The sequence below is a fragment of the Ostrinia furnacalis genome, unplaced genomic scaffold (genome assembly GCF_004193835.3).
Source record: "Ostrinia furnacalis isolate ACB-3 unplaced genomic scaffold, ASM419383v2 OfSCF0095, whole genome shotgun sequence".
NCBI classification, from domain to species: Eukaryota; Metazoa; Arthropoda; class Insecta; order Lepidoptera; family Crambidae; genus Ostrinia; species Ostrinia furnacalis.
Window position 1 is genome coordinate 26,420 of NW_021130334.1, and position 23,198 is coordinate 49,617.

The 23,198-nt window shown below is 35.0% G+C and overlaps 1 protein-coding gene across 1 annotated transcript in view; it reads left to right on the top strand.

Annotated features, from left to right (window-relative positions):
- Window positions 1–7,247, top strand: part of Cyp305b1 (cytochrome P450 Cyp305B1) — a 32,677-nt gene extending 25,430 nt beyond the window's left edge. Inside the window, exons 5-8 of the mRNA XM_028303468.1 lie at window positions 1,098–1,194; window positions 4,560–4,737; window positions 5,995–6,254; window positions 6,972–7,247. Coding sequence (XP_028159269.1) covers window positions 1,098–1,194; window positions 4,560–4,737; window positions 5,995–6,254; window positions 6,972–7,150 — 714 coding nt within the window. The 3' untranslated portion in view covers window positions 7,151–7,247. The remainder of the gene's footprint in view (window positions 1–1,097; window positions 1,195–4,559; window positions 4,738–5,994; window positions 6,255–6,971) is intronic.
- Window positions 7,248–23,198: the final 15,951 nt, after the last annotated feature.

The window sequence follows — 23,198 nt, forward strand, 5'->3', positions numbered from 1 at the left end:
GTGACGTAATCTTGAAATTCTTTTAGCCGGCGCGGAACTTCCGGAAGGTCGGGTGACGCCACGCCTCTTTGAACCGTGTTTACTTTGGCAGTTATATTCTATGTTTATTCGATTCTAAAATATATTCCCAAAAATTTTGAAAGTTGTTTTAATTTGTATCACTTGGATATGATTTGTATTAGAAAGTGCTGTGAGTGTGACGCTTGAACGGAAGGAAGTCAACCTAACCTAACCAACTGCGTATTTCTATACTGTGTAGCCGCGAGAGCTCTTTGGCGCGCTGTCTTCGGCGAAGTATTGCGCGCGCAGATTTTGACAGCGCGAAATACCTACTTTAGCAGAAATACCAAGCCTTAAACTGAGAGAGTGACACTGGGTATGACAAAATTGGAAAAAATAAAAATGGCTGATTTTAGGCGCCATAATAATATGTCTTCAAAATTTTCTTATCTTATGTCGAGTGGGGTATCAAAATGAAGGGTTTCATAATTAGCTTGCAAAAATGTATGTTATTTTAACCAAAAAAATTCAAATACGAGTAGGTACAATGATTAAGAACACAAAAAACCTGACTACAAAAATAAAACTGAAATGATTCAGTCGGAGGCATTAAATACATTATCTATCACCAAAAAAAGAATTAGTCATTGATACCTCCGACGCATTTGTAAATACTAAGTTGCCTTGTTTCTATCCGTTCAGTTCATTTTTACGTAGTCGGGTTTATTTGTTTTCTTAATAAGTTTTCAAACGATCCTTATTTTATTTATCGTACAAACATGAAATTTTCCTTTTAGTTAACTTTATACATACCATTGTAGGTACATATAAGTAATTCAATAGGTATGTATCGTGAATTCGTGATCCGCGATAAGTCATAAAAACTAAAACAGATATAAAATCACTATAATGCCGATTTCATTAAGTATGCCGAAGTATACATTGAATTACTTAGATTGAATGTGTCATTAAAAGGCGTAATTAAAAGGCGGCGTTTTAGCTCTGTATATTTCATCATGAATTTGAGGAGTAAAGAATTTTAAAATCAACATGAATGCCGATCTAATAGTTTATTGATGAACCTTTTTTTATTCCAGGAAGCAATCAGGAAACACAAAAATAATGTGTCCGGACAAAATGATTTTATTACTTCGTTTTTAAAGGAAATCAATGAAACGAATAGCTCCTTTACAGGTAAGTTTGTGTGTAAAATATTATATTAGCTATTATATTACAATACATGGTAATGATAGGGTAATAGTTAAACGGCAACTAAAGAAAATTACTATTGTTTGCTTTGTATGCTATTCATATTACGGGTACCTATCTTGTTTAACTTTAAAATATTTTTACATCACTAAGTAGAGTTATGATGAGAGTTGGAAAAATGGCATAAACAAAATAATTGTTGTTTTGATCTTAGATGTAAATGCCTAGTCAGCTATTTACTTTCATCGTAAAAGCCCATTCATCGCATCTTTAATTCAATTTATGCTTAGAAAATTCAAAACATAGTTAAGTGATTCGACTGACGAGGCTGCTCTAATTATACTAAGCATAGGAAATCTACAGGCAGAGCTACTTGAATAACAAAAAATACGCTCTATCTAGGATGAGCTGAACATCCATTTCCCATTAAATTTAATTTCATTTACGAAGATGTAGAGCATCATGAATGAAAATCGCCGGCGGCGAGTGCACTTGCTACGAATATTTTTATAAATGCACCAGAATTCTAATATGTACGAGTAGGTACCTAACGTACAAAATAAGAAAACAAAATGTAGATTTTTTGTTCCATTACTAACTCCGAATATAATAAATTAAATGGGAATTATTTTCATATTTATGAAGTGGTTTATTTGGGACTAGATCTGACTGTCCAAGAATATACCTATAATAGTCTCAATGTCAATCTTGTGTGACAAAACGACTGCATACCTACACAAAACCCGATTTGGCTTAATTACCTACATAGAGTAACATAACTAACACTGGAATTTAGTCAAAAGTCTATTGAAGTATAATGTGCTACGACGCGAGGCATGAGCCCTTGGAAATTTTCCTCTCCGTCACGGAATCAAAATACATTTTAAAATAGTTCACCGTCAGGATAATTCATCATCATCCACAATTAGATCTAATAACATTTTTTTATTAGAGTAGATAAGTATTGATTTTGAATCAATATTTTTTTTGTATTTATTTTGGTTATCATATTTTTTATGGTATAATTTTTCATTACCAGCTGATAATTAAAATCTGAATTCACTTTTTACTTAAGCTAACTATTTTGTATAAAATATTAGCGATGTAGGTGTAAGTGTTGCAAAATTATAGTTTTAAACTAAAGCGGTACCTAACCTTTTTATTGGTATTTATTTCGCAACTTTAAAATGCTAATGTGACAGGATGTGGTGATGTGATTCACACGGCAAAGTTCTGTAAGTAGGTAGGTTCTTAGAAAGTTCGAAATAGAATATACATAAAATCGTCAAGCGTAAATTAAAACTATTTTAGTTTTCTTAAGTTGCTCAGTCCTTTTTCGCTTTTTTATCTGCATCTAAAATGAAAATGTTCAATAAAATTATTTCAAATCTATTATGAGTTTTGAGCCTCGTGCTGTAACTAGGGTTATTCAAAAAGTAATGAGAATGGGATAGTTCTAGCTATCACAAAAATTTGGGTAGGTAGCTTAATTCTTCACTAGAAACTGGTAAAAAAGTCATATACTTAATGCCCATTTGCGTTTAAGACATTACCAGATAATGTCTTGCCCCCAGGGGCACGGCAGTGCCCCCACCAAGTCGAACAAAAAGCGGCACGGCCGTACCATCCTTTTCTCGAAGCAATTCAGGCCATTTTCGACTGCCTCTAACTTCGTTGTGGATAAAACTAGAAGGCTGAATTTTCATTAGCTATGCAGGCATTGTAAATACACGGTATATTTAAAATTTCATTCAATTTGAACCAGTAGTTTAAGAATTATAACGGGTCAAAGTTACTTAATTTTGTCACTCACTGACTCACTGACTCACCGATCATCAAAACTCTAAGGCACTTCTAGCAGACCTAGAAGCTTCAAATTTGGAATATAAGTAGTGTTTGGTGTATGAATCAAGGAAAAACTAAAATATTTGGGGGCACGGTAGTGCAACCGCCAAGTCGAGTAAAATTTTTCAATTTCGGTCCAGTTTTCTAGATACATAACTGCTGTCTACAAAATACAAAAAGAAATGAGATCCCATCAAAAACAATACTTGTCAAAAAAANCATGTAATACCAAGTCCAGGCCAGGAAATCTTTAACGTTTTATAAAAAAGTCAATATATTTATGTAAAACGTTAAAGATTTCCTGGCCTGGACTTGGTATTACATGGATCTCACAACTTTTTACCGTAGAACAACTGAGTTGCGAGACTTGGTTTTTTTGACAAGTATTGTTTTTGATGGGATTACATTTACCTGAACACGACAAGTCGGAAAAACCTTGTTTTCTGTGGCCAACGCACCCATACACAACCCTGAAGTTGCGGTGGCAGCAAAAAAATGCTCAAAAACAAATCATATTTTTCTATAGATCTGACTCAGCTATGTTGATAGCTCTGTTTCCGAATTAAAAAGTAGTTCAGGGACCTGATATTTTAGGAATTGTCGAGTCAGTGTCCTTTTAGGCCTTTTTGGAGAGTCAAGAAAATCATCTGACTGGTCGTGTTCAGGTGAATGTAATTCTTAAACGTAATGGTGAACCTAAATGATTTTTTTACCAGTTTCTAGTGAAGAATTAAGCGACCTACCCAATTTTTGTTTGTGATGGCTAGAAATATCCCATTCTCATTACTGTAGCTGATTTCGTTTGTAGCATTCCTAAGCTATAATGTTATAATTTCCCGTTCATATCTTCTGCTTTGCTGAGAGTTGCGTAATGAGGTGTCTTCACTAATTTATCAATGGGAAACGACTGTATTTATCGAAAGTCGAGAACTGAAATAGATATTTCCTCCGATCCACTTATTGCAAGCTTAGATTTTCTGAGCAACCGGTAGCTTGGAATATCGTCCTTCTACATTTCACAGAAAGCGAGCGAGCGACTTCAAATTTATTTTTAACGTTCAGGGTCTTCTTTAAACGCCTCTTTTAAACTTCCGCTCATAAGTTCACTCAGTCATTTCGCTTTCACACACCACTGCTCCTGCAGTCTTGGCAACATAATTATTTACGTTCAGTAATTAATTCATTTTTAATTCCAATATCTTCATTCAAAACAGATTAGAAAAAATGTCAGAGAATCTATTTGATAAACATAATAACAAATATTAAGAATAATCAAACAAAGTATTATCAATGTGTTCAAGACTGAGTGTATCAATATGTTTACATCGCAAATAAATTCAGTAGCAAAACGCTGAAATCACCTCATTACCTGTTTACTTTAACTTGTTTACCTACTCATATTTAGTTTCACGTAGGTACTAGAAAATATGAAAAAGATGGTTTTCCAGTGTTACTTTAACAGAACAAGTTACTTTAATATTAATATTCGTCTTGTTTTTTTACAGAGGATCAGTTGAAAACAATTTGCCTGGATTTATTAATAGCTGGATCACAAACCACCAGCAATGTCCTTGAATTTGCTTTTCTAGTCGTATTGAGGAATCGAGCTTTGCAAGAAAAGTTATTCGATGAAATAAATACGGTCTTGGGTAATAAACAGCCTTCTTGGAACGATAGTTATAGGTGGGTAGATCAATTTATTGTATAACAAGGTGACAGAGTGGCCATGATGTTACGCGACAGATTTTCTTGATTGAATCTTTTGTGTTATTATACATTTTATTATGTAAATACTGCACAAATTATGTAAATAGATTGTAGATCGATTAGTCATACATTGTATGCAATAATTGTACTTATTTTTTTTAAAACAAACTTAGAGCAATCGTGTCTACTCGTACTGTAAGGATTAAAATTACATAGCCATATTATGTAGCCTCCGTTTAGTGGGAGGTGGAACCTACCACCTAGACATCCAACGTCGTTATTAATTACATATACCTTTCAATACGTACGGCCCTTTCTTTTCAGCTTCGCGGTAGGGCAAGTGTAGCTATTGGGTTTGGACAGAAATTCTAATTCTCCCGAGCTACAAAGCTAGAAATAATAAAATGATACTCGTAATTTAGAGATCAAGTTTACGAATACAATTAATTTAACTTCAAACATATACAAAAACAGTTTAGTAATATCGTTTTGACTAAAATTCTGTTTTGTTTCTCTCTCACTCATCCTCACTCATGCATATCACTGTTTTAACAATATCAACAAAAATAATTTTAATAAAAGAACAATTACACTGTAACAACAAAAAACATTGACGTCAAAGAAAGCAATTCATCGGTATTAATTTGTTAATAGTCTGTTTAAAGCACTTCATTTTAACTGTATTCAATCAGTGGGAGTATCGATGTTCATTCAATATTCTCAATTGTTAGTTTTAAATGGGTCCGATAATTCCCAGTATTTAACAGAACCAGCAGTTTCAATTAAAATCACTGTTGATGGAATATTTTCGAGAAAAATAAAGGTAAGTAAATAAATTGTCAACTGGCCAGCTTTTTCTGCAGATAAAGTTTATTACCGAGATTTCTAGGTAAAGGTCAAAGTCAATTGCTCGCAGTTTCCTGCAGTAATAACTTGGTTCGTAGGTCTCGGCAATTATTCAATTGTAGTAGGTAAAGGCAGTGCCCAATGTTTCAAAATATATTATGATCGTTAAAAGTCTAACAATATTTTTAGTTATTTGTACAATATAAACAGTTTTTCTTTTAAGCTTAAGCTGGCAACAATAAGTCCTAAGCAGATTATATGAAAAAGGTTTTATAAACATTGTTTTAAAAATATTATGTCTTTCTACATTTTTGCAGTGATAGTGTATAATGACATGATTACTGAATGTAAACCTTGGTCTCTAATATCTTGCAAATATATTTTCAGGTTAGTGTATACTTCAGCGTTTCTTTTGGAAGTGCAGAGATACTATACAATCGTCCCGCTGGCGGGGCCTCGGCGCTTACTCGATGATGCGGTTATCGATGGCTATTTAATACCAAAGGAGACAACTATTCTGATATCCGTTGGCGATGTACATTTCGATCCAGAAATATGGGACGATCCACATGAGTTTAAGCCCGAGAGATTTATAGACGAGCGAGGGGCTTTGAAAAATTCAGAGCACATGTACCCATTCGGCTTAGGTATGTTTTATATAGTCTTTCCCGTAAATGTTACTATGCGTAATATTTTATATGTGAATTGATTTCGCAGTCGGTATCATAGTTCATTCGGTTGGCAAACACGAGCGATAAGCTTAACAATAATCTGAAAATCAGATTGATGTATTCACCAAATAATTTGTGGGACGCAACAAAATCATTGGATGAACATAATGGAAACCCGATTGCGTATCGTATGTGAGCCTTAGCAGTGGTTCTGAGAAAAACCCGTGTAAAGGGTTTTATTCAAAATGAAATTTGAGCTTATAAATTCAGTAGAAATCCGTCGCAAGCTTTATATTAAATGGTTATAAGTCGTTTAAAATTAGGAGATCCGCAGGAGAACCAAAGTGATCGACATAGCTCGCAGTATGATGCTAAAATCAAGTGGCAGTGGGCGGGGCATTATTAGCTCGTAGAGACGATGGCCGTTGGGGCAGAAAAGTTCTCGAGTGGCGACCGAGGGCCGGAAGTCGTAGCGTGGGCAGGCCTCCCACTAGGTGGACCGACGATCTGGTGAGGGTCACGGGAGGAGCCTGGGTACAGGCGGCGCAAGGCCGGTCGTTATAGAAATCCTTAGGGAGGCCTTTGTCCAGCAGTGGACGTCATTTGGCTTAACGAAGTCGTTTAAAAGGACATGTGAATTTTTATATTTCCAAAAATAAGTAATATCGTCAAGAAACGTTTCTATTGTTGCAGGTCGTAGGCGTTGTCCAGGGGATTCGCTCGCAAAGTCTTTTATATTCATTGTTTTCGTGGGTGTTCTTCAGAAGTACAGGATTGAACATTGCAATGGAGTGCTGCCATCCGGCGACCCCATAATTGGATTGATATCCTCACCTCGGCCGTATGCTGCTGACTTTATACCGAGGTCTTAGAATAGAATAACAGAAAGTATTATTGAGTAACTAGCAAAATATTAGCCTTATAATATTGTATTACTACTGTAGGGTAGACAATAAAATCTATGAAATATTTAAGGATTTTAATGAATGTTTTGACAATAGTATAGGCCAGGAAATCTTTAACGTTTTACATAAATATATTGACTTGGCCATCGCACTAAATAATTTAATTTACACGTGTTTTCATGCGATGGCCAAGTCAATATATATGTAAAACGTTAAAGATTTCCTGGTCTGGACTTGGTATTACATGGATCTCACAACTTTTTACCGTAGAACAACTGAGTTGCGAGACTTGGTTTTTTTGACAAGTATTGTTTTTGATGGGATCTCATTTCTTTTTGTATTTCGTAGACAGCAGTTATGTATTTAGAAAACTGGACCGAAATTGAAAAATTTTACTCGACTTGGCGGTTGCACTACCGTGCCCCCAAATCTCATTTCTTTTTGTATTTTGTAGACAGCAGTTATGTATCTAGAAAACTGGACCGAAATTGAAAAATTTTACTCGACTTGGCGGTTGCACTACCGTGCCCCCAAATATTTTTGACTTGATTGACAAAACCTAAAATTTATTTTCTCTAAGTATCCTTATGAATACCGATTTATTTATGTGGTACGAATTTTAACACTAGGAAAATTGCTTTAAACATTGAAATTCAATCAATCAAAGGCTTGAATCTCTGTTTAAATATGAATCGTGCGTCGTTTCATAATACGAGCTTTGGGCCCTCCTGTTTTTCCTTGCATCTGTCAATCCATCCACCCCTCAGTTTGTCATAATGCTGACGTGCCCGTATTCACAAACGATGCTTGCTTTTGTGAAGTAGAAAATCGAACACACAGCGTTGAATAGAGCTCTGTGATTGGTTCGTGTGTCACCATGTGCGTCTACGCGCACTGTGAGACCTCATGGTAATGTTTATGAATACAGGCGTTATTATAATGTAAGCGAACTACAATAACTGACATGTTTCAGTGATAAAATATACCTACCTACATATGTAAAAACTTTAAATTAAAACTAATTGTTTATTTGAATTCTTATCAAATTAAAACCTAATTTATACCAATTAGGGGTGGAAAATTAAACAATAAAATAATTATCTCAATAAACTGAATTGGTAAAATTTCATGGAAGTATTACTTTAAAACATTTACAACGAATCATTTTAGCATCGGAATCGTATAATAACATCAGCAGTACCAGTACCTGTAATTTAACGCTATATTTCACCGAAATTCCACGCAAGAGATGAATTCGCCGGCGCTGCATTAATAGCCGTTAATAAAAAATCGATACTGTGTAAATGAACAAGCCCTGTGTATTTTGCCTTTGAACGATGATTCAATGTCAGGTGCCGGTCAAGGTTATAAGCGTACATTTTCAGTGCATGCAATGGTTAAAGCTCGCCACTCAAGTTTTGGAAGAGGGAAATCCTTTTTCTAGTCAACACCAGAGATCATAATACTCGTAGCAGTCTATCCATTACTGGTTGGAAAAGTGCTTATCCTAACTGCAACAAGCTTATCCTAACAGCTGCAAGAGTAGGGCTCATCTCAATTCACATAAGACTCGTATATCTCTAAGAATCTTTAGACTATGCTCCTGTCAGCCTGCTCAAAAGACTCAGTCCTCAAAAGACCACATATCCTCAAAGTCCTGTTTGTTTCGCAGATGACTTATCCGGGCTTGCAGCTCAAAGCGAATCTACACAATTGCGACACGACTTGGGAGGCGAAATGTTTAACACGTGTAAAAATTTAGACCAACTACCTACAGACAATCCTCCGCAGTATTTCCTTTTATTTGGTCAAGAACGTTGCTATTTGTAAAGTGAAGTACGTATCTACCTATAATTATACTACATTAATGATGAGGATACTGAAATTACGAGATTGGTCTTATTGAGTCGATTTTAATTATTTATCAGTTTCTCGCATTTTTCCAGTTTGCATCTTAATTCAACATCAGTCATCATTTATTAGCTAGATCTATCTATAGGTATGATTTTGTAGCCAACATGTATTCACGACATTATTGGTCTATTTATTTGCTCGTATATGAAATATCATCCACATTTAGCGTCGTCGTTTGAAGACATTTCATAGAAATACATGCGTCGCGGCGACACGTGGCGTCTGCTGCGTGGAGTCGGCTACAAACTTGAACGTTTCAAAGAATTTTGGAAGATGATGTTGAATACCGTCTCGCATATTTTAATAAATATCAAACGTTATTCAAAATTACTTAAAAATCACTATCATCACATGGTGTTTTAGGAAAGTTAGTAATTTGTTCAGTCCTGCGTTTCTTGGATTTTGATTTGCCAGTCTGACACTGACACTATCAATAAGGTGTAAGATTTGGTTTATCCCAATCCCGATTATGGCTGCAACGGAACAGAAGAGAAGAAACGCTGTCGTTGTGGTTTGTGGTGTACCCAAGTGTGGTGCGTAGGTGGACATTTCGGTCGCAGTCTTTCCACGCTCTGATGAGCAGCGCCGTGCGTACTTTTTGCAGCGGTCGGCTAGGAACTTCTAGCGTTAGAATATGGTTATTGCCATTCTCGGAGGTAGAGGCTTAGGAGACCTTCGTCTTATTCTATGAGGACATAATTTCATGAGGACGACCCTTTCGCGCTTCGAAATCGTAGAATCGCTAAAATCAAGTTGCAGTGGGCGGGGCACATAGCTCGTAGAGCTTGATGGCCGCTGGGGAAGGAAAGTTCTTGAGTGGCGACCACGAGCCGGAAGACGTAGCGTGGGCAGGCTTCCCACTAGGTGGACCGACGACCTGGTGAAGGTCGCGGAAGGTGCGAGTAGCGCAGTACCGGTCTTTGTGGAAGTCCGGCTGAAACGAACGAACGAACGACCCTTTCGCACTTAGGTACTTACTACTAGACTCACTTTAGGTTTCTTCAAAATATTATACCTTAAAACATGTCTGTAACGTAAATCGTACTAGATTTTATTCTATGTATAAATATCCAGTTGCCCTTATGATGTTGCGTAGGTATTTTATCATTAGGTACGTACCGACGTAAGTAAGATTCAGTTATTAAGGCTTGGTATTTCTGCTAAAGTAGGTATTTCGCGCTGTCAAAATCTGCGCGCGCAATACTTCGCCGAAGACAGCGCGCCAAAGAGCTCTCGCGGCTACACAGTATAGAAATACGCAGTTTAGAAATACGCAGTTGGTTAGGTTAGGTTGACTTCCTTCCGTTCAAGCGTCATACTCACAGCACTTTCTAATACAAATCATATCCAAGTGATACAAATTAAAACAACTTTCAAAATTTTTGGGAATATATTTTAGAATCGAATAAATATAGAAAATAACTGCCAAAGTAAACACGGTTCAAAGAGGCGTGGCGTCACCCGACCTTCCGGAAGTTCCGCGCCGGCTAAAAGAATTTCAAGATTACGTCACCCGACCTATCGGTAGATCCTCGGGAGCTTGAGCGATTGGAAAAACATTTTATGATCAGTTACTCGTAGTAGCGATTATTAAGAGCTTGGATAATAAATTATAGTTGTTGCAATTCACATTATTATACTGTGACTCATCAAAGTCATCATTGTCAAAAATATTGACAAATCGCGAACTGTCACGGCCAAAAAACTGACACGCGTCCGTCCTCCGTAAGCGCCACCGCGCGACTGATTGAGATTGTCCAAGCCGTCATGGACTATTTTTTCCACATTTTTTAACATTGTAACTAAATAAGACGCAATATAAAAATTTCATCCGTTAAAAGCCCTCAAGTTATTTCTGAACTTTAGTTTAGCAAAAGATTTAGAATCTCAAATCGCTTATTTTAAAAATAAAACCATAAATAGAAAAAGAATAGAGGTAACTTTGGGAATTTATTCTATCGAGTCAACTTCATCAAATCGTGTTTCCATCCGTTAATAGCCCTAGAAAATATCCTCAACTATGCCCAATAAAAATCTTAGCCTTTAATTTTACTGTTTAGTACCTCAAAAATGAAAAATGAAATCCTCATTTTCGCCATTTTCTCTGCTACCCGGCCTTAAGTACCTAGTGCTAATCTGTAATGTGACAAATCCTTAATAATACGAGTACAACATAAGAGCTTAATCATAATATTATGTAGTTTGCTTAATACAGTAGTAAGGTACAAGTATGATCCTCGGAAAGGACGTGTAAATAAAACCGGTATGAAGCGTACATTTGAAATAAGTCTATTGCACTGATATATAGCTATGTAAACAGAGCTTTGTATGTTTTTGTTCGAGTGGTATTGGTCTTTGACATTGACCTCCGTTCAGTACAAACACGATGCATGTGTGGATTGCGGATAGTGAATACTGGGTGCTGTACGTCAATACTATTCAATTCTGATAAATCCCGACGCGAGAATTTCAGTGAAACAGGCACGTTGTTGTGGGCTAGTGGGTGTTCAATAAAGCTTTTTGTTTACAATCTCTATTGCGTCGTAGATAAATTCATGATTCTCAAGCTGGTAAAAAAGGTCTATTTTTAAGTAATCCGGATTAGTTGAGTAATCTTATTATCTTTTAAAGTGTTTTGTTATTTTCTACGAGTAGGAAGATAATCGGTCCATTTTAGTAAGGCACGGGGAATTATTTTAGGGAGTTATTAAAGTTGGGTCGCTAAGATCTTGATCTATGGCCATTCTGATACCTATGTGTTACTTTTCAAAGTATTCAACAGGGGACGCAGGAGACTAAGGGAGAAAATGTACTAGGTCTGGGCTATTATTCACCAGAGGGCGCAATCAGTTTCTCCGCCACCACGAACAATAGGTATAAGTTCTATGGGCTCTATTACATGCCATGGCGGTGGAATAGTGGCTACTGGCTATACCCAACTAAATGTATTCATAATGCAGTGATAAGGACTCTCTTTATAGCGTCGTAACCACTACGAGCACACTTGCTAAGTAAATAAGTACAAGACACGAGACTTAAAAGGCACAGGTTAAAAGAACTGATAAAATGCAACTTACATTTTATTGCTGTCCACAACTTGTTTCGCTTTCATGCAGTTTTGGTGAAAAAGGGATCCATTAAAAGGATACCTATCTGATCTGTCTTACAAATCAACTTTTATCGAAATTCTTATTTACCTCTTTAGGTGATCAGATTTGCATGCATTCACTTCAATACACATTCATAGGACAAATTGACATTATTTACTCGACAAACATGGGTTAAGCCATATCATAATAGTTTCCAATAATTTATGAAAGCTATATTGACTGAATGATACCTACTAATTTTAGATGTTTAAACTGCGCTTTGCGCCCACGGATTATGCTTTACTACCTTTCGTGTTATGGAAGATTTCAATATCAATATGTTACGGTTGATTTGCTATCTCTGGCTCACCGATATCTGCAGAATTCTGATGAAGTAAGCGGCTACTTGAAACTGGAAATGTTGGGGAATAATTTGATTGCAGCGCCGATCGTTGATTCAGCGACGATGGATTTATATTATTAAGTATCAATTTCAAACATTGTTGTTCGCTGAGATTGGCTCCGGTGAGCAGTTTATTAATGGGACATACCGCTAAGCTGATTGTCAACGCCCGGCCGGGGATTTGCGTGGATTCATCCAGGAATTCGCTGGAACTATTCCACAAAGTTAATTTCCTGTGCAATCTAGTCGGTGTGGGTAGCAGCCCAATTAGTAACCCTTCAAACGTAGACTCTAAATGAAACTAGAACCGGAATTTCAGACTGGTGGACAAGTAAGTACGTAATAGTTAATTAGTTGCAGTTTACGTACCGGTGTGTATGTAAATCTAATTAAAGCTTGTGACACATAATAAGCCAATCCAGTAAGTACCAAATCAGTAAAGTAAAGACAACTTGATTAAAATTTAAACAGTACTTTAATCACAATTTATTGAACTCATTATTAATTTATGAATATTGTTTTTCAACTTTATACATGAATTATTATTTTGAAGTAATAATATGAATAGTTGCCATCATCACCGAGACAATAAATCATGATTAGAAAAAATAACTAATAATCCAACAAAATTCACCACTTTGAGTCTTTACATATCAAAGCAGGAATGGACAGACTATAGAGTTATATTGCATGCATGGGGTATAATAATTTACTATTGACGATTTTAATTAATATAAATGAATAATGAAAACTGCAGGAATTTCAACGAAACTTTACATAGGTACCTACAATCCTAAATAGCTTTGATTTACACGTGCTGAATTGACTGACACGAGTAAATAAGAAGCGTGTTGGATTATATTTATACCAGGGCTCAAAGCACTGCAAGCGATGAGCACGCATGAGTGAGAAGAGGCTAAGGAACTAATGACTTGTATATTCGCATTTCTCATTCTACATGTTATTACTTATTTGCAATAAATAAAATGTTGTTTTTGTGCTAAAATCTTTTTTGTTTATTTGGATAAGTCGCTGTTTTTCTTGTTTTATGTAATACCAGGAAATACTTTCATTTAGGCTGGGTTGCACCATCTTCATCTACTTTTACTTTAACAAACGTCAAAATCTGTCAAAATCCATACAAACAAATAAAAACACATGTGCACACAACGTCTAAAAAACGAATTTTAATTAGTTTTACTAGTGGCTTAGTTAACTGTAATGGAATTTCAGTTAAAATCTTAGCCAATTTATTTTAACGTTATTGTTTCAATTTTGAAAACAATCTCAAAAACGTCAACTAAAAACACTAAAAACTTTCATTAAAACCGCGGGATCGGAATCATTAATAAATGAAAAGCCAATTACTTTTTCATATTTAAAAGTAGATTATAACCTTGTGCCCATTGATTTTGGTCAAGCGATGAGCACGCATGAGTGAGAAGAGGCTAAGGAACTAATGACTTGTATATTCGCATTTCTCATTCTACATGTTATTACTTATTTGCAATAAATAAAATGTTGTTTTTGTGCTAAAATCTTTTTTGTTTATTTGGATAAGTCGCTGTTTTTCTTGTTTTATGTAATACCAGGAAATACTTTCATTTAGGCTGGGTTGCACCATCTTCATCTACTTTTACTTTAACAAACGTCAAAATCTGTCAAAATCCATACAAACAAATAAAAACACAAATGTGCACACAACGTCTAAAAAACGAATTTTAATTAGTTTTACTAGTGGCTTAGTTAACTGTAATGGAATTTCAGTTAAAATCTTAGCCAATTTATTTTAACGTTATTGTTTCAATTTTGAAAACAATCTCAAAAACGTCAACTAAAAACACTAAAAACTTTCATTAAAACCGCGGGATCGGAATCATTAATAAATGAAAAGCCAATTACTTTTTCATATTTAAAAGTAGATTATAACCTTGTGCCCATTGATTTTGGTACCTAGACTCGATGTTGAAGCTTGAAGTTTTAAACAGATTTCCCGAGTCTTAAATCTCAACACGAACGGTGCATAATTACCAGCACGCACGAGTAATTTGTGCAAGGGCGATTTTGAAGTTGTTAGATTGAACGTGTCTTAGAAGCGACTGAAACTAGCTTAAACGGTAAAAGGGGTTACGTAACTGTTGGTAATTTGTTTAGTTGATCAGGGGATCATTATGTGTTATCACGTTTTCGAACATAACGGCTTTAGGTCTTTTGACTTTGAATTTAGGGGCTCATAGTAACTATTGCAAAGGGCCTGTTACCATTTGCGTACCCAGCTTCCGAGCCAGTGGGTGGGGGGTATCATTTTTAAGGGGGCAGCTGACCTCCCTTGTCCCCTCCCTCGGTCGGTAGGCAGTGAAGGCACATGTCTCCAGCAAGCAGCTATTATCTGTCCTCGGTCATTCATTCACCTTAGACTTTGTTATCCAACTCCACTTTTTTGTCTGGTCTTACGTCAGGCCTCTTATGTTCCTTCTAACTTTACATGCAAAGTATTGCAAAGTCCCCAAACTGAGCGGTAGAAGGAAGATAAGCCGTCTGGATCTTGTTATTGAGTTAACTACCTGCGTTTATGGTGAAGACGTGGTGAAAAGCTGCAGTATCTAGCAGCTAAATAAACCTTCGTAAATAAAAATAAAAATTGTCCAAGTGCGTGTCGTGCCACGCGCAGTGTAGGGTTCCGTAGTTGTCCGTCGTTACCACAATGTATATTTCAGAAGCAAGCAATTACTTCATCTAAAGTCACTTTTCATATTTTCTGTTCAGGATTTTTTACTGGTTAAGAAATTTTATAATACATGAGTCAAATGACTATACTCTAAACTAACTAGTGTATCTTAACCGTTATAGTTTTCCTTGAAAGTTTATGAAAAGCAGAATTACGAATTTTTTTTCTAAATCCAAAAATAGTCTTAAAAACCCCGAAGCCATTTTAAAAGACCTATCCAACGGAACCCTAAAAAGTCACCTAATTAGTCTCAAAGACATTGTAATTAATTTGTCATGGTTAAAACATAGAGGAGTAGTACATATTATGACCTCAAAAACAAGGTAACGAGTGACGCAGTTCTGTTCTAATTAGGAGCCGTAAATACTTGCAGCTAGGGTTTCTGATTTCTCGACTTATTTTTTTTCTCGAGTTTCGAGAATTCTCGAGGCCAAAGTCTCGAGTTTTCTCGGGTCTCGAGTCTTTTAATGAAAACTGCTGAAATAGGTTGAAATTTAATAAAAACACAGGTTTTTTTAATCTAATATACCTACTTTTATGCACAACAATCAATATTAGAAATTAGTACCACTTATTTTGGTAAGCAAAGAAACAATAAATAAATTCTTCTTTCATAATTAATATTTACTAATAATCATAACAAATGTCATAAAGTCGCGTGTACTTTAAGGATAAATAACAATAAAAATCTGGAGCAACAATTGAATCACTTGTTTTCTAAAGAACACAAGTCCAAATAGCAAAATGACGATAGGTAAATAGTTTTTTTTTTTACAAAAAAACTTTTTAATAAATTTTTAAATTTCTTACAGATAACGACTTGAATAAACTTTACGAGGAGGCACGAGTACCTAACCTAACGTCTGTTAGGTAAGGTAACTGCCTAATTAACAAATTTTTCAGTCTTTAACTCAGTCAGAGTTAAACATACATAATAAATATATCATACTCGTTGGTGAACATTATTATACCTTAGTTTCGATTGAGATCATTACTTTCAAATCAAATCAGTTAAAAAAGGAAAGACTAGGCCAGTCTAAAAGCAACTTTGACCTATTAAATAATTAAAAACTTACTTGTGTCTAAGAAAATAGGCTTTAAAGAATATTAAAGCTTCAAAATCGAAACTCGAGAATTCTCGAGCTCCGGTAATTTTTTTCTCGTCTCGAATGAAGCCAAATTTCTCGAGTTTTCTCGAGTTCGAGAAAGCTCGAGCAGAAACCCTACTTGCAGCACACAAGTTTCACGTAACAGTTAACAGGCAGAGTTATGTTGCTTTCAATTAAAAAATACATCAAAAATCTCAGTAGAGTTTTGAAAATGTTTACGATTGACATTTAATTTTTACTTCGTACCTAATAATTATTGATTTTTGTGCATAATCATACTTTAGAAATTGTTATTTTAATTTTTGATGCACGTCCTTACCAACTTCTAACGTCGGCTAAGTTTAAGACCTTCTAGATGTTCGTGTTAATTTTTATAAGGATTATACGTTTAATAAAGAAACTTGGAAGAATTTTCAATTTATCGAATAGCTGGTAATGTGAGAATCACTATTTTTGTAAGTATCGGTAATACAATATCGCAGAAGCTTGTTCGGACGCAAGCTTCGATCGTCGTCCTAGTAGACCTAGAACCTAGAAATTAATTTATTATCAGCTCCGCCTTAGGCTATGGCTTACCGAGGGCGAGCAAGCGCTCGTTCATATTGCTTATACAATTACGGTGCGATGTGTCTGGTGTTGGGTAGGCTGAGTGCTCTGATAAGCTTAAGCGCCAGGTGTATAACCTTGGAGCTCCAGCTTCCTGGAAGGCTCCAGAATCGATACGTATTATTTCTAATTCGACCAATCACAATACATGAGACTCCGACAATTATTGAAGCTTCCTGGCCCTGGATTATTCTTGATTTTTATAACCCTGGTAATTTATCAAACTATTTCGCTGTGGTTCTGGATTTCTTCTTAATTACAATATTTTATCGGTCACTTAAGGAAATGATAGATAGAGGTAAGATAGCCAGTTCCTCCGTGGTTGAGGATTCCGGGTGAAGCTCGCTTCCACCTTCGGCCTGATCGTCACTTACCATCAGGTGAGATACAGGCCAAGAGCTTCCTCGTTGTGGATAAAAAAAAATTAGCATTTTTGGTCGATTGCAACCTTAGCGGACTTCGAGACATATTTGCTCCACTTGCTATGATGTTCTTGATAGTGAGAAAAAGCGTTTCTCCATTAATTATTAGCTCAAATCCTTGAAAAAGTATAAAATTTTTATGATGTGAATCTTTTCTGGTAAACGTAATAGAGAAAGGATAAAGAGTCATTGTAATGTCAATGTGTCAGGTATAGTGTCACTTTTGACATTTTCTGACCAAAACGACTCAATTGTCCTCATTTTAGATTACAGACGTATTATTTATCAAAAACGTATTTCGACACAGATATCCGAGTTATGTGAGACGTACACGCTTTAATGCCCTCACCATTGTTATAAATTTCAGGTCAGTTAGCACTAAAATACGTAGTTTTAGCTCGTAGCTTACTGACTTGTGAACTCTCCTAGGAAAGGGGAAACTTAGCACTGTGTTTTTGACCTAAACTAGTGAAACCCTAGTCTAGTCTTCTGTGTACGGACGACGCACATCAAGGTAAACAATGTGGCAATCTTATTCAGTTGTAGCAAGTGTAATTTTGCAATAAAATGTATGGTCTGATGTGCTGTCTACTGTACAGTTTAGTTTTACCATAAAATTACAACTAAATATTGAGTTTTAAAATCCTTTTACATTTTAGTTCTCAACTTAAAATATTTGTGATGGTTGAATGTTAATGAATCAAGACTTAAATGTCATTTAAGTTGATTAATTAAACAAAACGATTCCCGGTGCAAAGCATCAGTTACGTAATACTTTAAGACGCTCTATCACGGGCAGAATTTTCAGAACCGGATTATTATTTACTGAGAACCCTTAAGAACTTAGTAACTAATAGTTGTTAAATAACTACTAGTTAAGTGGTTTTTGAGGTGAGTGTAAGTGCTAAGGTTGAGGCTGCTTTTCTAAATGGAGGTCTTAAGAAATGAAATAGAGTTTAAAATCACATTTCTGCTAATGGCACAGAATAAAATGATGGTCTTTCAGTAATTTTTTGATTGGAATATTACATTAAAAATTAAGTTCATGCTTAGAAGTCCATCCAGACTCGTATATCGACAAAAAAATGTCACATGAGTAGCAAATCAATCTGAAAATTGTTATAAGACTGTAGAAAATGTATCCACCTAAAACCAAACCTACTTGTTGAACTTTAGAACTAACATATCCCAGTGTTTCGTTACCTACTAAAATTGTTGTGAAGGTTCACTGTTATTCATATCTGTGAAGTTCACGGTCAGCTTTCCCAACTGACAACTCTGTAAATATCTCAACACTGAACATATTTCTCTGCGGCGTAATTACAAAATGTACCCGCGCGCTGATTCCTTAAAAGGTATTCGTTGGCGTACCTAGTTTACTTAAAAGCTTTGGTCAAGTAAAGGAAGTCTATACAGTATACATGATCCACTGCGGGGCAAAGGTTCATCTCGTCTCCACTATAGGATGGTTTGTAAAGAGTAGGTAGAGAAGTGAACATGCATAGGTATACAAAGAGTCAGTACGACTGTAACCCGTAAAGGCTTCTATAATCTGGTGATGACAAGCTAAATACTGCAGCATCATAAGTAGATAATATTATATGTATTTAATTATTTGGTTCACCAATATTTTTTCAAATTATAGTCAGATTCGCTGTCAACTATTCGGGATAAAATACTGACTGACTGATATAATCTACTATTATAATTTGTCGAATCGACAAATTTCGTATGCTAAATAACTAAAGATTTTATACTAAGTAATAAATTGATTATTTCTGCTTTGCATAACGTTTGATCGCGACCTCAGTACCAGTTACAAGTACTGAAATCGTCTTTTAGACAGTGTAACAAAGTTGTGCAAAGTTATTAAAATACTTACTGTACTCCAGAGTTAGTCAACCTGATACATAACATCAGCAGTAGTATCCCTGTATGATACAGTTAGCAAATACGCCTCTTTCTGGTTTAGTATTCACATACATTTTTAATGTCTTACATTTGTATGGCAGTCTAGACTTGACTAAGGCAAATCTAGAATAGATTGGTATTTTGCAAGGTTTGTTCCAATAATATTGGTTAATCAAGGTTTGATAAAACAACAATATTTAATTATTAATATTGTCTCATTTAATAATTTATTATTCTTGTAATCTTGTCTATTAATTCGTAACCGTATGCACTGTGACTAAAGATCAATGATGAATCAAAGTAAATATTTTAAACATTGGTTTTAAATATGTCGTGTTCCTATTTTAAAACCCGCGATTATAGTGTCGCAATGAAGTGATATTATAATTGCACGACCTTTGTCATGCAATTATAATTATGAAATAGGTAAAGATACTTACTCGTGCTATAATATTACCAATTAATATTACATAGAGATGCTATCACTGTGACCCGATGCCGCCTCTTGTAAATATTTTAAACATTGGTGGGTTCCATACAAAATATAATAATTTCAATGGTATTTCTTGCCATCTTGCTTATTTTTAGGTCATAAGAAGAACATTGTATCAACAAAAATGGCGCACAAGCGACACACCATGAATGACCTAAGTTCAAGTATGACGTTATTCTCGGATAAAAGAGTAAGATTATATTTTTGTTCTCAATCGCAACGAATATCAAAGTTATGCAATAATTGTATTACACAGATAATACAAAAAGGATGTTCCGTACTTATATTTTAGGGCTGATTTTTCAATCGTCAGATAACTTTTAACTGAAGAATAACCTTGTCATTTTGACATGTTTCCCATACTAAAACTGTCAATGTGCCAAACTTATTCTTCAGTTAAAAGTTATCCGATGATTGAAAAATCAGCCCTTAATCAATAAAGTAATTGGATGTAATTATGAATAGTTAGGTAACACAGTTAACTAATAGATTACAAAATATAAAATGACGTTTTTTGCAGGATTTTACCACCGATCATTTCAAATGGTTTAGTATAAAAAAGTTTGTTTACTTGGCGTTCACATTTGCGTCATCGTCATCAAATTTTGATATATTTTCCAAGGTATACGAAAATGGTACGTAAGTTTTACTTTTTGACTTGACTTAAGTTCGAGGCTTAAGGCAGCTTTCACATAGGGCGTGAGAAGCGCGACAGCAGCGCGGCAGCGGCGTTTTTATAATGTGAAGGCAGGCATCCGCTGTCATATAGTATGAAATTATCAGCAGCGCGTCTGTTGCGTGTTTGTCGCGCTGCTAAAGTTGCCTAAATGTAAAAGCGCTCTTAGTTGCAGTCACTGAGAGCCCAACACTGACTTAATGCAAAATATCAAACTCAGTTTCCAGGTCATGAAGTATGACAGAATGGGGCTAAGAGCTCAGTTTCAACATTAACTTACTCGTTTTGGCTACCTACTTACATTGTACATAACTGATTTTTCTTTTCAGTAAGGTTATTCGATTTTATTGTATGTGAGGTAACGATAGGTATGCCGTATATGTGCATGGACTTTTTTATTAAACAATACACAAGAAGGGTCGATTTCAATCATCACTTAAACCCTTTGCTCAAAGGGATAACTTATGGGATTTTGCTACAATCTGCTCTTTGGACTTTGTTGGTAAGTGGGCTTTTATTGAATTGAATTGACTTCGTTTTGTCTTTTTCCCTTGCTAGTCTTCAAGCAAGAAAACTGATTACTTATTAATTTAATCACGATCACTAATTTGCACCAAAATATGTGCATTTAATAAATGTTTAACGATAATACAAAATATTGTTTGTTTCGAATCCTTTTTTAAAACTTTTAACGTCATAAAAATCACAGTTGAATCCAACTTCTTCAAAAAAGTTCTAGTTGAAATATTATGAACTTGAAATAAGTTACCGATCGGTTTTCTTTAGGGCACGAATATTTTCAACATCAAGTGTTATTATATACCACCTACACATAAACGTAGAATTAAACTGAATATTTTAGTTTTAGCTCGTCGTAGATGTGAGGTCAAATCAGTTGTCAGTAATTTAAATGAATCAAGAATTCATCATCAACTTATTTGTAATTATGAATCTGATTTTGGTAACCATTTTATTGTAGGTATGTTATTTTTCTTCTTCTTTACAGCATGCAGGTGATTTAGCGGATTCAATCCGATTCCTAGGTTCAAGTTTATTGAGTGAACCCTCTTGGACCGTGTGTCGGAATAAGGAACTTAATATAAGTTGTCTGCCATCAAAAGAAATAATTATGCAATGCCGAGAAGATAACCATAATTTGACCAATTTTAAAAATACTCCAGCGCATTTAAATTATTTGTAAGTGTCAATTATCTATGAAGAAAAGAAGGACTAAGGGGGGTAATTCAGATTTCGTGACGTTTCCGCACATAGATATGGATAGGACAGATACTGCATGTCAAATAAATAGAATGAAAAGTATGAAAACGAGCATGCCATCTTTTAAACGTCATCCATATCAGTGTCCATCAACGAGCTCGAAACTAAACTTCGTAAGCGCCATTCATATTTTTATGAGAAAGTTTTAATAAATATAATATTTAGTTTTTTGAAATCCAAAACATTTAGGAAATCGAAGAGGTAAATACTTATTACTGATTTCTTTGTGATTTTATAGGAATTCTCATTGTTAAACACGGTCGTATTAAGCTTTTATAAATGAATTTATAGGTAAGTAAGATTTATTCTATGAGCAAAATTTTTCTAATCATGTTTACGAAACAGTCATCCCATCACACATACGTTCTGTAATACACATTAAAAATTGCAGTGCCAAAAATCGTAAATTCATTAAGTACCTATTCGCTAATAAGAAACAGTCAATATTGCCGTTTTCACTTACTTAGGCCCCTTAATGCAACAACAAACATACATATCAACATACAGATATACATAACAGGCTATTGTAGTAATTAGTATTAATTGCTACATAGTTAATCTGATATTCGCCGAATGATCGTTAATTGCTCTACTAGCACTGAACTAATTGAATAGGGATTACGCATGTATTAATTTTCGTCGAAAAATTATTTGCACTTACGATTGCTGTCAAAAGCTTTAATTAATTATCACTATTAGTAGAAGCCGGTAGATCTATTCTCATAAATAAAACACGTGCTCTTTTTGATTTCCTGGAACTCTAAGGTAATTAATAAGACCACTTCAAAGAATGGAATAGCATTACATTTTTTATTAAATTCAACAATTTTTTTCGACTTATTTTTTTATACGAAATTATTTTAAAACTTTATTTTTCACTGAAATAATTCATAATTTACATACACTTATCAATAAAAAGTCTGCACAAAAAGACTAGGTGTCAATTTTGAAAAACAAGTCGATTTACGCCCACTTCCCATTGTTCAATTAAGCCGAAATTAGGATTATGTCGTGTTGCTATTTTAAAATCCGCGATTATAATTTCGCAATGAATTGATACAATTGCATTACTTTTGTCAGTAATCTCCATTTCACACAATATAAATTATTCAATGAGCGTAATTGGTAAAATATTAAAGCACCTATAAATGGAGCCGTGATGAAGCGCTGCAGTGATGCTATCACTGTGTGTGACACATCATAAGTGCCACTTGTGGTCTAAACTGAATAAATATTTTTGATTTTGATTTTTTGATTTTGTGACCCGATGCCGGCTCTAGTACAATTTATACAGTCTATAGGTAATCACTGTGGGTGAGGTAAACTTTTTAGTAGATTACTTATCAATAGGGATTCTGTCATTTTTCTTCATGTTATTCTTCTTGA